Source organism: Falco punctatus (genome assembly GCF_963210335.1).
Source record: "Falco punctatus genome assembly, chromosome: 16".
NCBI lineage: Eukaryota > Metazoa > Chordata > Aves > Falconiformes > Falconidae > Falco > Falco punctatus.
The window spans coordinates 3977176-3991375 of record NC_137596.1 but is presented as its reverse complement, the minus strand read 5'-3'; the positions used below and the strand labels follow the sequence as shown (position 1 = coordinate 3991375).

At 41.9% G+C, this 14200-nt stretch overlaps 1 protein-coding gene across 9 annotated transcripts in view; it reads right to left on the bottom strand.

Moving 5' to 3' along the window:
- Positions 1-14200, bottom strand: part of PRDM10 (PR/SET domain 10) — a 44900-nt gene that overhangs the window by 20193 nt on the left and 10507 nt on the right. For 4 of the 9 annotated variants that reach the window (XM_080366638.1, XM_080366640.1, XM_080366641.1 and 1 more), the window contains exons 2-11: positions 13702-13891; positions 11701-11865; positions 10027-10086; positions 7221-7340; positions 6001-6208; positions 5377-5618; positions 4113-4316; positions 2032-2104; positions 1260-1377; positions 174-303 (exon numbers count right to left, since the gene is read on the bottom strand). In XM_080366638.1, coding sequence (XP_080222764.1) covers positions 174-303; positions 1260-1377; positions 2032-2104; positions 4113-4316; positions 5377-5618; positions 6001-6208; positions 7221-7340; positions 10027-10086; positions 11701-11865; positions 13702-13806 — 1425 coding nt within the window. In that variant the 5' untranslated portion in view covers positions 13807-13891. The remainder of the gene's footprint in view (positions 1-173; positions 304-1259; positions 1378-2031; positions 2105-4112; positions 4317-5376; positions 5619-6000; positions 6209-7220; positions 7341-10026; positions 10087-11700; positions 11866-13701; positions 13892-14200) is intronic. The other 5 variants (XM_080366642.1, XM_080366644.1, XM_080366645.1 and 2 more) reach the window with 5 other exon arrangements.

Here is a 14200-nt window from a genome sequence, read left to right as displayed (position 1 = left end):
AGGAGAGTACTGTGCTCCCCTGGCAGAGAACTGTCCCCAGTAATTAACCAATAATTACTTGGGTGTAAGTCCAAAGCACACCCTTGATCTGCACCAATGCCCCAAATTCTTTTAGTCAAGAGTTTATCTCGCACGTGATTTTTTTTTCATCCTCTCCATCTGCAAAAATATACCTGTGTCCCTTCTTCACACTTCTCCCCATTTTCACTGGTTACTTCCATACGCATGAATTTGGGAGGGCGCCCCGGGCGTCTGCCTGGTCCAAACCTCCTCTTTCCTCGCCCACGACCTCGGCCTCTGGCTCTGCAGAATACATATTGCTCCAGGTTAGAGACAAAAAAAAGATGGCTTTGGAATCTCCACTGATGTTACATGTTCTTTCTTAGCATCACTATTCACCTATTCAACTCAGTAACAATGAGCTGCAGTAAATAATAAAACCTGAAGAAATTCTGAGCACAAAAAAATAGCATACTGGCTGGTATTTATGTTGTGCTCTACCAGAAATCGAAGACCAGAAAACATTAAAATCTAATTCTGTAATTGTGGCACTGAGGACTACTGGCTTCTAGCAAGTCCTCTGCCATGGCAACTCTCCTACTTCCAACACCCCAGTGTACGGTGTGCTGGAAAATGTTTTCAGCTAGATCGAACGAGTGCACAAGGGAACCAATTTAAAATCTGAAGCCATAACATCCCTCTCTAAAAACGCACTTAGCCATTGATGCCAGGCAGTAAACTGGAGGAAAGAATTTCTCATGTCAAAAAAACCCAAACCAAAACACAGCCACTTGCTAAGTTTGAGGAGAAAGGTGGCACCAATGTCTTCTGCTCTCTGATGGATGTTTGTAGATTCAGCTTTTAACAGGTCAGGATAAACTATCTTGCCAGCCCAACGAGAAACCAAACCACTAGAACTCTTGTGCTCCAAGCTCTGTATCTGCTTACATCTGAGAAAAGTCAGTATTTCAAAACTGTGGTACTGAAATATTGCACTTCAAGTCATCGGCGAAAAACTAAAAGCAAGCCAAAGCAACCTCACCACTTTCAACGGGGTATTTACTTCCCTCAAGCTATTTCTTTCACAAAGTCTCTTACACCAGTCAGCTTCCTCCTGTCATATTCTTACTTCCTAGTGCTGACCCATTCTCTCACAGGTACCCAAAGTGGTCAGTAAGATCTGCAGGGCAAAGACCCTCCTCTCTGCAAGTCTGGGGAAACACCAGTGAACATACAGGCAAAGGTAAAGCTTTCGGTACCTGCTGAAGAAGTCCAGCTTCTCATCGTGGGAGTTGAGGTGCTGCTGGAGTTGCTCTGAGCTCATGAAACGACGATTGCACTCGTAACACGGCCAGTTCTTCTCTTGCTCTCTGAGAACTATGTTCGATAGGAAACATCAACGACCACATTTCAGTCATCACCAACTAAACACCCCTTCCCCGCCCCAAGCCTTTCTGTCCTCCACAGACCACATTTCACCCCTGAAGGTTAGACAGACCGCAGAATACCCAGCACTGCTTCATTTAGCTTTGCTTTTCATTCCCTCTGCACTGTGGCATGACTACAGCTCATCACAGAAGGACGAAAAGGTCACTGGGGACAATTCACATGGACTATAAACACTGTTTAAAATTCAGGGAGATCCTGAAATTTACCCTTGTATGGAAGAGCACCTGCAGGATTGTCTCTCTGGCGTAAGTTAGGGGAGGTCAAGAGAAATTTCTCAGTCTGAAGCAGTAGCTCATTGGTTTATGACACAGACTCGACATTAGACATCAAGTTCAGAAACATACCTCTTTCCAGCAGCAGCCTAATGCTTCCCAGAAACTGAGGCAGAAGCTTAAATTATTGTAATATTAACATGAGAAGAGCTAGTAGAAGTCCCAATAATAAAATCTAGATCTGGTTTAAACATTCCTTAACCTAGCAGAACTTTGGGAGCACTACACAGGCCATATACTTGAAACTAAGTAGTACAACACCCAGCCACCACCACACCGCAAAAGCAGAGAGCAGAAGAGCCCAAGTTACCCTTCCTTTCCTCCTCAGATATGTCATGGATCTTCTGGTTCACAAACTCTGCATAAGAGGCAGCGTACCACACCTGCAGCAGGAATACAAGACAACAGAACACGTAGATGGAACCAGAACTAAAGGGAAATAATTTGAAAATGGTTTTTATTGCTTGCCTCAACCACTACCTCTTATTGCTGCCTTCACCCTCAATAATAACACCTGTTGAGATCAATATGCCCCTACTGCGGAATAAAAGAGCTTTGCTCAGAAAGCATATCCATTTAATTTTAAGATATAACCTCCTAATATGAATGTTCATCTCACACATGGCTACCAGTAGCTCTAAAGGAAGCAAGATTAATCTCTTCAGACCCAACTGTATAAGTGTAAAGGATGGATGTCAGCAGAGTGCTGTTGCTTTGTTGTACCAAGGGGAATGGAAAAGTTTTTAACTCGGGGGATTTCCCCATTTCCTTCCTGCTCTTTAAACAGACAATAGGCAGCACCATCCGCAGAGACTCATTTAAAATGTTCCTGAGCTTGTGAAGGATTCCAGCAATACGGTCCTGCTTTCCAGAACAAAGATCTGCCAGGCTGCAGCACAATGGCCCCAATTTCATTATACAAGGGATTTAGGAAGCCTTCAGCAGAGAGAACCATGGGAAGCAGAAAGACAAAGTTTATTAGAGCCTAAAATCAGATGCTCACATGTAGCTGAGAATTCCTGCATCACTTCTCATTTCACCTTACTGTTTGATTAAAAAGGTTCCATTTTCAAAGAGATTACTTAAAGGCGGCACAAACAGATTTTCAACATGAAAAATCTGGCCAAGTTTAAAATTGCAGTGGGCCACAGGCATTTTCATAGCAGTGGTGAGCAGCATTTCTAATTCCTTCAGAGACTCACTCACAGGCACGCGTTACTTTGTGGGATTCTCACTAGCTGCACAAAGAAGAAAGCTTGGAGCTCCTAGACTACTCACCTGTCGCGCACTACAGAAGTTCTCAACTTTAACTGACTGGTCCCCCCAGTTCAGTCTTTGGACAAAATTTATACAAATACCCTACACCCATGTGGGAAGGAAAACACATTACAGAGCCTAGGTAATTTGCTTTCAATTATCAAACCAATTTTACCCCAAAAGACACTACTAACACATAAAGCAAGAAAAATGGTGCTTCTGCAGACAGCTCTATACAGATTTAATTAAAGTCTGATTTCAAATTGATTTAAAAAAAAACTGTTGAGAAAATGATGTTTGGAAACACTTAAAATGGATTAACGAGGTTTCTAGCGATTCAGCCTAAATTAAGGACTGGTTTCAGAGAAACCAAAAAGAGCTCGACTCTTAAAAATCAGCAACAAGCGTATAAAGCAGGCTTATGCCCTGGTTTAGCAAAGTGTGTTTAAAACTGTTGTGAAATTGTTGAAATTTACATGCAAGAAAAGATTTGAAGAACAATTTCCTCACATCAAAGTTGTTTGGTTTCCCCCTGTTCCCCAAAAGACGTTGAAAACAAAGGCCATCTCAGCCAGCCACGCTGTTTTGAGCTCAAAGTAATCAATACATTTTTAGAGGGAACAAAAAGTAACTCACAGGGAAGTCACAATATCCTTTATCATTTTCCACATGCAAAGTTTCAAAAGTTCCAGGAAAGCCAGGTAAAGTGAGAGACCATATTCACTTAAGGCACCAGAAAACAAGTCAGGGACACACAGGACTAACTGGAAAGGGCATCCAGAACTAAAAAGAATAAGACTGCTGCAATAAAAATTAGATTGCATCAGCAAAATACATGCAGTGTAAAGCATGACAGTGACAGACAAATAATTTACATACTCTTATTTTACACTTCCTCATTTTATACCTGAGCCAAAGCTCATTTGAAGTCCCTAAGTCAGTGACTAGCTACTCGCTGACTTCAGAGACATTGGATTCAGGCCATCATGTGCTTTAACAGAGAAAAAAAGCCCTAAAACTTTTTACAGCAATCATTTCCAGCACTTGTAGATGCACTTATTAGGTAGCAACTCGGAAGATTTGATTTCATCAGTAGAAAAAAAAGTGAGTCACGAAACACGAGCAGTGCCATACCTTGAGTTCTTGCTTGGGCTCCACGTTTTTAATGGTTGTGTAATAAATGTGATGGCCGTACTGATATGCTACCAGGTTCTGCTCCAAATGGTTTTGAGCTGGACGCACAAACATCATCCAGTTACAAAGAGCCTCGCTAGAAAGTTCAAACCATAGGTCCTCTTGCAAATCTCTGTCTTTTCTGTCACCCTTATCAAGGGAAACCTGTAGCAAAATCCAATTACATGTGACTGTAACTGCCTGGCAGCAGGTTCAAAAGAATTTGAGTTTCTAATAAAAAAACCCCCACAAATCACTACTGTGCCCATGCAGCTTTTACATTAGGAAAGCAATGAAGGCATAGCTGATTTTCTCTTTGCTAGCAGGGATCCAGAACGAGGCAGCACTTAAAAAAGCACTTAAAAAACAGGTAGAGATTGAACTAGGGAGACACAATGGACCCTTCCGTGGCTTTTAAAAGCAAGAAGCATTCATTAAAAGGGTCAGGCACAGTACTTGGCATGGGGCTATCAATGAGGCACAAGAAGCTGTAGCTTTAGTAGGCTACAGAGCATCAGTTGTCAGACGTTTCTAAGTGGCAGACCCACTTCTCCTTTCATTTCCTGACTCATGACGCTGCCTCAAGCTGGAAGCAGCACTCTTTAGCTGAACTTCTGTTGCGTTGCTGAATCTGCCTGTGGTGACAGGCACTGACATTGGAGACCAGCGCTCCTAACACGAGGGAGCTAACCTCCAGCAAATAAAAGACCAATTCCTCTATCAAAACCAGTAAATATACGGATAAAAGTCAAATCTATTACTCCTCACGCCAATGCCTTGGCACGAGGAAAGGGAGAAAAATCTCTCCTCTCCCCTACATCTCATGGGGGAGAGGAGGGAAAGGGAAAGAAAAGTATTTTTAACTTAAGTTACAGTATGACACAAGATAACGGCTGCAAAACATCCTCAGATGGGGCTGCTATTTTTATGTCCAGATGCTGCTTCAGCCCACGTGAGAGTGACTCACAGCATTCCTCGTTATGTGCCCTATATACTGTAACACCGTAATGCCAGAATATTCACCACAATTATTGTGTCTCCCTGAATAACAGCATAGATTTCAAGCCAAAGCAATTTGGGTATTTCTGAGTCACATTCAGAGACGAAAGCAACAAAAGAACATCTCTAGTGAAGCAACATGGGCGCAGAGCGACACATTCATGAAAAGATCAAAGCTCAAGCACAAATCGATCCCTCTTCTTCTCTCGCGCATATACCCCCTTACCTTCAAATGGATATAGCAGTCTTTGAGTTCAGTTTGTCTAACCAGGGGTCCTTCCACAGGTCCAAACTGCGTGCGTTTTGGGATACGCCTTTTGGAGAACACACCTCCCAAAAACCTGTCTATATAGAGCACCAAGGGGAGGCTGGCTCTCGCCCTGGTCAGCACAGGCCGGTTTGGGATTGGATGCAAAGGTCCATGTTTGGGACACACAGAGGGATGTGCATTATTACACTCTTCACACCCTACAACACAAAGTCAGAGAGGACATAACTGCCAGGCAGACGCTCACGCACCAGCTCAGAAGAGACAGCCTTATCTCTCTCTAAACATCTTTGGCTCAGCTGTGGGAACATTTATTCCAATAGTCTGACTACATTTTAAAACGTTAGTGAGGGCAACCTCCTGCAAAACGAAGAACAAAGCGGCTCAGACGCCACCCGAGACAGAATCTTGTCTTTTCAAGTAAAGCAGCCAAATATGAGCCTATGTTTCCGAGTATAAAGGGGTTTGCTTATTACTGCTAAAATCTGAATGGATTTTGGCTGTATCTACTAGAGGGCTGATGGAGGGGAAAGAAAAAACAGGAGGGCAGCTGGTACACTACATATGACTTCATATGCTTACACAAATCATTGGGATCAAAGGGTCGAGGTGGATCTGGATCCCATTCATCCATGTCAGTGTCTTCCCCATCTTCATCCTCATCTTCATCCTCCTCATCTTCCTCTTTTGTTTCCATCCTTCCCATTTGATTCTGCAGAGGTGCTAAAGGGTCAGAACCATCCACTGCCTCCATAGGAGGTAACACCTGGTTATGCACCGGTAATGATGCCTGAGGAGAGAATTCACAAACAAACAATCAAAATCGATTTGTGAAGAAAAACACTCTTACAAAAGACAAACAATGAAGGCTGTTGCTAGTCTACCCTTTGTGCTTCCTTTGGGAATGGAAAGGAGGATGAGGGAAAGTGGAACGACATGATAAACGCTTGCCAAGGGCTGTTTCACATCGCTGCTGCTGACAGCCTCACTCAGGACAGCTCTGTCACTGTCTCGCTCTACCCTGTCAAAGACTGACTTCTCAGGAGAAGAAACTGATACCAGAGAAATTCTGGACCCTCACAGAAGGTCTGAAACAGTCCAGGCTCTGTGGAAATTATCTGGAGCTTAAAGCTGTGGTTTAACTTCTTTTGTACAAGTGAGAGAATCCTGAACTTTGGCACGTGATCTTTTCTCACCTATCTTACAGTCAAGCAAATACAATTCCAAAGCATTCATGTAGATCAATAAGGGACGAGGTAACATGGGGACTAGATATAAACTATGGGGCATGGAGGACAGTTGAGGGCACTGTATTCTTCCACTAACTTTAAAGTTTATCCTTTGCCTTCCCTACAAAAAAAAAAAAAAATATACAAAATATAAGTGCACTGCACAGAATATTCCTTCACCCATGCAGGTTTCTCAGGTGGAGAACAGGAAACATGACACACAGTAAACTGTCTTAAAAGACTGGTAAAGAGACTCGGTGGCTGTTGGCCCTACATGACAGTCAGTCTTACACCTTCTGTTAACTTTGCTTGTCAAAGCCGAGTATTTTAAGGTGGCTACTCAAGACAGAACAATCTGTAGAACAGGTTTCTCTGTGTATTAAATACATAATCTCTCCTACAATAAAACGCCACACACTCCATGGTGAGACTATGAAAGACGGTACAAATCTGCGCTGCAGCTTCCTCGCATCGCCTCCTCTATCACTCAGACACGTTTCATCACCTGAGACAATGGAGCAATGAAATCAGTGCACTCGTACATTTAGGAGAAAAGGGTGCCTGGCAACTTACTCTATCTGCTTGCGGACCCTGCTCCAGAGCCATTTGCTGGGGGGATTCGGCAACGTTGCCGAGCACGGACAGGTTGGTGGGATTCATGCTCTGAGCAGCAGCAGGCAAGAGCACAGTTACCTAAAATTATAGGCACTCATTTTAGCACTGCGTCATTTCCATCAGTCACATATGGGCAGTGCCCTGCATGCAAAGTTCCAGTCCTACACTAGGTCAAAACCTGCAGCATTTTTTTTTTCCTATATTTGTTTCTTTTAAAATCCTGCAGATCCAGGAACAAAGGGAAAGGCTTCAAAAATCAGTCTGTGTTTTGCAGTTTTGAATTTCCTAGCTCCTGCTCTTGGCTTTAAGTTAAGGTCCTATCTAGCCTGGGTTCAAACCGCACTAAAAACAGATCTGAGGAGCTCTTTAGCTTTTGCTAAAACTGGTGATGTGGAGTCTTTTTTCTTTTGTGTGTCCAAATTTACTTTTTTAAAAGGAAAAGGCAAAGAAGAAAAAAGAAGTCTCATCTTTTTACTTATTTTTCTTTTTCTCAAGCAAACCAAGATCCATTATGAAAACAAGATGGTATATTGACCTCGTTGGAAGATCCAGCACTCAAAAAAAAGGAATCCAACAGTCATTTTTTCTTTATGTTATTTGGTCGCACTATAGATTTCTGGTTCTTATCATCTTTTTTTGGTGTGGTAACAAGAAAATTAATGCATATTACCACACTGCTCCCATCCATTCAGCAATAAAACAAAGCAGAATTAAGATCCTAGGAATCACCTTTCCTGTCTCGTCTCCTGCTTATCTATACAGGAATTTGCACCATTATCCCACATGATTTTTCATCCTTCTCTACAGCAGACACCATGTGGCTTCTAGTTTGTGCCTCTGACTGTTAAGCAGCTTTTATGCTAAAACTTTTATGCTAAGCCCCAGCCCCTCTACAGAGTGCTTAAAAATATCAGATAAAACAGAGAACAGCAAATTGTGCCAACAGTGAAGGAGCAGACAAGAAAATCCATAATATAAGCAGATAGTCGTAGAACTTAAAAATCTAGTTATTTTGTTTAAAGAGGTATAAAAGTAATTTATGAAACTGCTTTAAAAGTACAGCAAAAAGACTACAGGGAACCACGTGACAGCAAGGAGGAAACTACCAAGACGACAGCTGAACCAAACTGTCTGGTATTGACATTTCTGATGCCAAGTGGCAACAGAAAAGGCATCATTATTCAGTGGCACACCTCCAGGTCTGCCAGCAATTGGAGGTTCACACAAGCTTGTGTCTATTTCTACCTCATATTAGCATTTCCTACTACTAATGGCACTCCAAACATATCCTTTCACTTCCACGTCAGAGACTGCAAGGAACATAGGCATTATTTTTATCTTAAAAAAGAAAATGAAAGGTTTTTAAAGTTTCTTTTGAAAGACAAGAGGAGCTTTAATTATTATTTTAACACTTGTTGTCAGTTCAGGCATGTCCCACATGAAATGCTGATGTAAAAAACACCTGCAGAGGCAGGAGCTGCCACAGGGAGGGACTAACCATTCACAAGCAAACACCTCTGTTGGGGCTGCCATCAGTGTTGGAAGGGAGGATGCACAGGCAAGTGCTCATGCCCTTGATACTCAACATGGGTCAGCAACTGCACAGTGCTGTAAAGAGTGTCACTTGCACTGCATATCTAAGTAATCCCTACTTGAAATTAGATTTAATTATTAAATGAGCTTTAAGACAACCCAATGGGATTTTCTGGCTTCTTAACGCAAGGAAATTGACGCAGCAAAAAATTCCAAACACCTCCGGAGAACTGGAAGAAATCAGTTAACACATATACTGTGCCAGTCTTATTGTTTCCTGCCTGCACCTCAACAGTTTAGAAGGTCTTCTTTTAGAAAGAAGAAAATATATTTTCAGTGCACGTTCAACCCCAAAACTGTTAATAAAGATGCATTTTAATGATGGCATTAGCAATGATTCCAATCTAACACATCCACTCACACATGCCATTAAAGACTCACCAAGCAGTAACAGGTTTAAGTCTCTGACAAGTGGAGAACTTGAACTAAAGATCTCGATCTGAGAGCACCTATACCAAATCACCACAATGCAGTCCCCAAAGATACCAGTAAAAGTTAATGAGACCTTCCCATCTATGGCAGACAAAAAAAACCCAAACCCAAATCATCAAAGCTTTATAAACACAGGCTCAAATTTTACTCTGTTGCTAGCTCACTTCACAACAGCAAGCACATCAGACCAGGGGTGCCCTGGTAAGGTAAGGGAGCCAGTAAGTGAACTTCTCCAGGTCTTACAATTAATTTCCTGTGAAGTTTCTAGCAAACCTAGAATTTGATCCAGAGTTTCTATCCCTTGAGAGCCTTTTATGGACTTAAAGGAACTTGGATCAGAGGTTATATGATGACAGCTGCAAACCCAGTTTTTCCAGAACGACACGTTAAAATCAAGTCAGCCACATCAGTTCGCAGACTTATTAAAAGGGACACTGTTGGAAGGCTTTTCACCTGGGGCAGTAAATGAATACTTTTGTTGAACAAGAATTAAAAAGAATTAACTCAAACTCTCTTAACTTGCCTTGCCATTCATGCACAAGCTAGCCAAGATCATAGTGGCATGCTATCGTACGCTTTTTGCCCTTGATCCCTGGGATGACAGCACATGACTGAGGACTGCCATTTGTCAAACTCTGAGAGGGCCTATTATGCTCTAGCACCACAACAATGTCCCTTTACCTTCAGCAACAGTTCCCTTACAGTTTCAGGTCCAAGAAAAATAATGTCTCCTTCTTACCTGCTGGGTGGTGGCATCCTGTTGGACGTAAGCCACTTGGGACGGATCTGTAAACAGAGTCTAGACAAAGTGAAAAAGGCTTATCAAACCGGCCTTAGGGTTGTTTACTCCCAACTCACACAAAAATTACTCTGCCACCAAGAAACGATCCACATTTGATCCTTTGCTACCTTCTAATGTGCCTACTGTCACAGCAGATTAGTTCAACTTACCCAAGTGGACATACAGGCATAGAAATTAAACTAAAATTAGGTAGTGCTCCATAAACATATAGTATCGTATTTGTGTGGCAATTTTCATGCATGTATCTAAAATGGGATATTTATTATTTTTTTAATACTGAAATGACTTTGTCAATTGTTGACTTTATAATCTACATCTACAGGATGTAATTCAGTAGCTGTATGAAACCCATGTAACACTTGAGGGCAGAATAGAAGAGAACCGTTAGCTTTATCTTTCTGCAAAGACTTCTACATGCTTTCTTTTAAGGAACTATGTGGCATATCTGGCTGTGATATGCCAGATGTGTGAATTTGATATGGCCAGGATGTTGTTTTTTAATTTCACAGGAGACATGCCAACTCCAACATTCTTACAGTAGCCTGCAAGAACAGCCCTGATAGGAGGGCTTCCCCCTAGGAAAAGCAAGACTCAGATGAAAACTAAGTACTGGCCGAGGTCACCTTGCTTATTTTGCCAAAACTGGAAATATCTGAGCTTGTGGCAGTCTGGCTCAAACAAAATAAAGCATGGCATAATACAAACTCCATTCGCGCTTTGATAACTGCATCTCAGTTGCATGATAGTGTCTTAGTACTATGTCTCTTTGGACAAAATGATAGTATTCAGAGTTTTGGAGTTACTTGGTCAGTAACTTCCTGGGAGATATCCTCTCAGAACATGCCACCACGTAGGAATTGTTTTTACATAACAGCTAAGAACTGCACAAGAGAGAGACCGTGCCACACAAGGCTACGCCAGCATTGCTGCGGGTGTCAAGTACGTGCACTTTGCAGCATTGCTAATCTGTTCTGTCAGCAAAGACGTTATAAAACATTCTCGACAAAGCATGCCTGTTCCTCTTCTTTTAGCTGTCCACAGAGGTACAGATGTGTACTATATTAACCCCACATAAACAGATGCTGTCAGAGACTAAAAGCTATTTGAGACAGTTATGAAAGAAAAAACCTTGGTCTATAAAATCAACAACTCTGAAGAGAGACTACAAAATTACATCGAATACACCAAGATCCTTGCAAAAAGACATGACTGTTATTGTAACTATCAGTTACAATACTACGCAAAACAAGGACTCTTCCAGAAGACACATAGATTGTTCTTAGCTTTACTGAATACAACAGAGGCAGAATTCCTGGAGAGATTATCCGTGTTTTGGAAAACACCTTTGAGTTAATTATAATCTCATCCACCTTCAGTGAAATAATCAGCATTTCATCATTCATAGCTTGACATCCTTTAATTACCACATTTGCACATCAGACATATGAACAGCACGAAGTCCCTGTTCAGCAATGGGCAGATAAAAGCATTAAGAGCAACTGCCTGCTATTTTCCAGTCATATCACTTGGCTGATAACTGGCTTTCAATCTCAGACAAAATTGTTTTGTTTTCTAGGCGCCAAAACAGGGTGGGCTCAGAACCACACATGCCTGCGTAGCTTCCACGGGATGGATGTAAACAAGCGTGTGCTCCGAGGTGTCCACGGAGGTGTAGGAGGTGCCATCTGCTGTGTAGACCACCTGCTGTGAGGGACGGTCCTGCTCATCACTGTACACGATCTGTGCCACCGTCCCCCCCTCAGGGACAAAGTGCACCTGGAAGAAAAGAAAAGATCCTGTGTCAAAGCGGAAACATGTGCCAGTGGGGAAACAACACAAGACACACAGGTTGCAAGGTGCTTTGAAAAGTAGAGTACCTTGCATCCCAACTACGTAGCCAGTTGTTTTGAAAACAACAAAACCCCCGCTGTATAATACACATTCAAAATCTTATTGAATTATGCTAGCAACATAGAAACCTGGACACAAACCACCATCAGTTTCTGGTTTTACTCTACATTTTAACTCAAAACCTAACTGGTTATAAAGGGCACCTAGACACGCTTTGTGCTTGCGTGACACTTTGAAAATTCATTAGAAAAGAAAGTTCAGATTTGAACTGGTGTATCTATGGAATTTATTGGAATATTGTTTCCCTTTATTCTCATAATCCTTTCTGAATTTATGACGATTACTTCGTTCAGCTAGTTCTGTAGTTGGAGGTGATTTTTTCTGTTGATGAATGGCTAACAGAACCTATTAACTTTGATACTGCTTCAAGTAACAGTATTGCACCTATCATGAGGTGGCAATAGCGTATGTTAGATTGCTTCTCTGCAGCACGTACACGCAGTATCAGTAGAAAATTCAGCTATTTAAACAGAGAAACATAACTGAAAGCATTAAGCAGTGTTTCCAAGGACTACTGGAACAAGTTAAGTTTAGGGCAGCAGTTTAAATCTAGAGAAGTTCATACCGATAGAACATCAGGATCACAAATGATTATCAGTGACCAACCTTAAAGAAGCTAGAAAAATTAATTCCAGTGGCAAGAGGGACTTGTTTATTTTTCTACATGCTTTACAGGCCAAAAAACATTTCCAGCACATGGGAAAAATGGGATAGCAAGCAGGAAACCTAGTTCTGGTATCCACATTCATATTCACATAAAGTGTTTCCACATAAAGCGATGCCACAGTCACATATTTTATTTACTTTGTTTCACCTTGTAGCTTATGCTTCAAAAGATGCCTGGTACTCCCCCACCGATGCTAAGTGCTGATGCTGTACAATAAATCCTCATGCAAAGACTACAGTAAGAATGCATGCAGCATTTCAGATTTGGAGAGCCCTCTGCAAATACTAATTAAGCCTTGTAACTGCCATGTGCAAACAACAGTATAGTTATCCCATTGTATAAGTAACAGAACACAGGCCATTGAAAACTGCCTTTCTTTGCAAATTTCAAAGCTGGAAATTACCAGGACAGTCAAAATTTCTCAGCTCATGGGTCAAATGACATGCAGCACCCTCTTCTAATAAGCTTAAAAGAAGAAATCAATTTACAGCCTTCTAGAAATTCTCAGCTGCATTGTCTCAGAGACAGAGGGACTAGCTGCATACATCAGAATCTGACTTTATTAGTCACCAACAATTAACATTTCTCCCTTCCCCACTACCCAGATGTCTGACTGGAAAAAATTATTCGTATTACTTTCCCCGAGGTCCACCCACAGTTCCAACTGATTCGACTGATGCCATCAAAATGGGATGCCACAGACCACAGAATTTGTTAATATTCATTAGTCTGAATACCCTTTCACTTTCCCACATGGTTATACATACACTTGGACACCGAAACTTCTATAGCCACTGGCTGGTTTTGTTTAGCTCATTTCAGATGTCAGAGTATTCACTGCTGCAGTTTGCACAGCTCGCTTTCTGAAGCTTTAATCAGAAATCACCACAGACACGTTTGTATTTCTCCTCAAAAGAAAGATGAGTTTCCAGGCACTGAACAAGGTTCGCATAGGAACATCTGCTTGCTAAGTCACCACATCAAGCCCAGTTCAGTCCGAGCAGGAGCCAAGAGCTCTGGAAGGTACTAGTCACCTGAGCAGTATTCTGCTCCTGCTCAGCAGAATCAGCCCACACCTGAGGACTTTCCTCTTTTGAGTCCATCTCCTCCCTGCCGTGGTGCTCCATGGGGAGAGACATCTACTGGAGGAATGTCTGGCTGAATAGAGTCATCTGTTCACTGTGCTTCTACTGCCAGAAGACAAGGTGATCTTCAGTAACATGGCTATTAAAAAAAAGAAAAGAAAAAAAAAGACAGATATTAAACCAAGTATGACACATGGAACAGAGGTGTAAGGTATTATCATCAGCTACCGCACTACGGTTACACACTGCCAGAGTAAAAGAAGGCTTGGCTTTACAAACACACACATTCTCATTTACCACACTCAAGTTCTGCTGCATACTACTTCCCAAGTCCTATTAAGGAGAAAAAAAGTCAACCATTGCTACAGTTGCACTGAAGGATTATACTGAATGCCTCCTGCACTTAAAGATTATAATGAATTCCTCCTGCATGTCCTTCCTTGGCCAG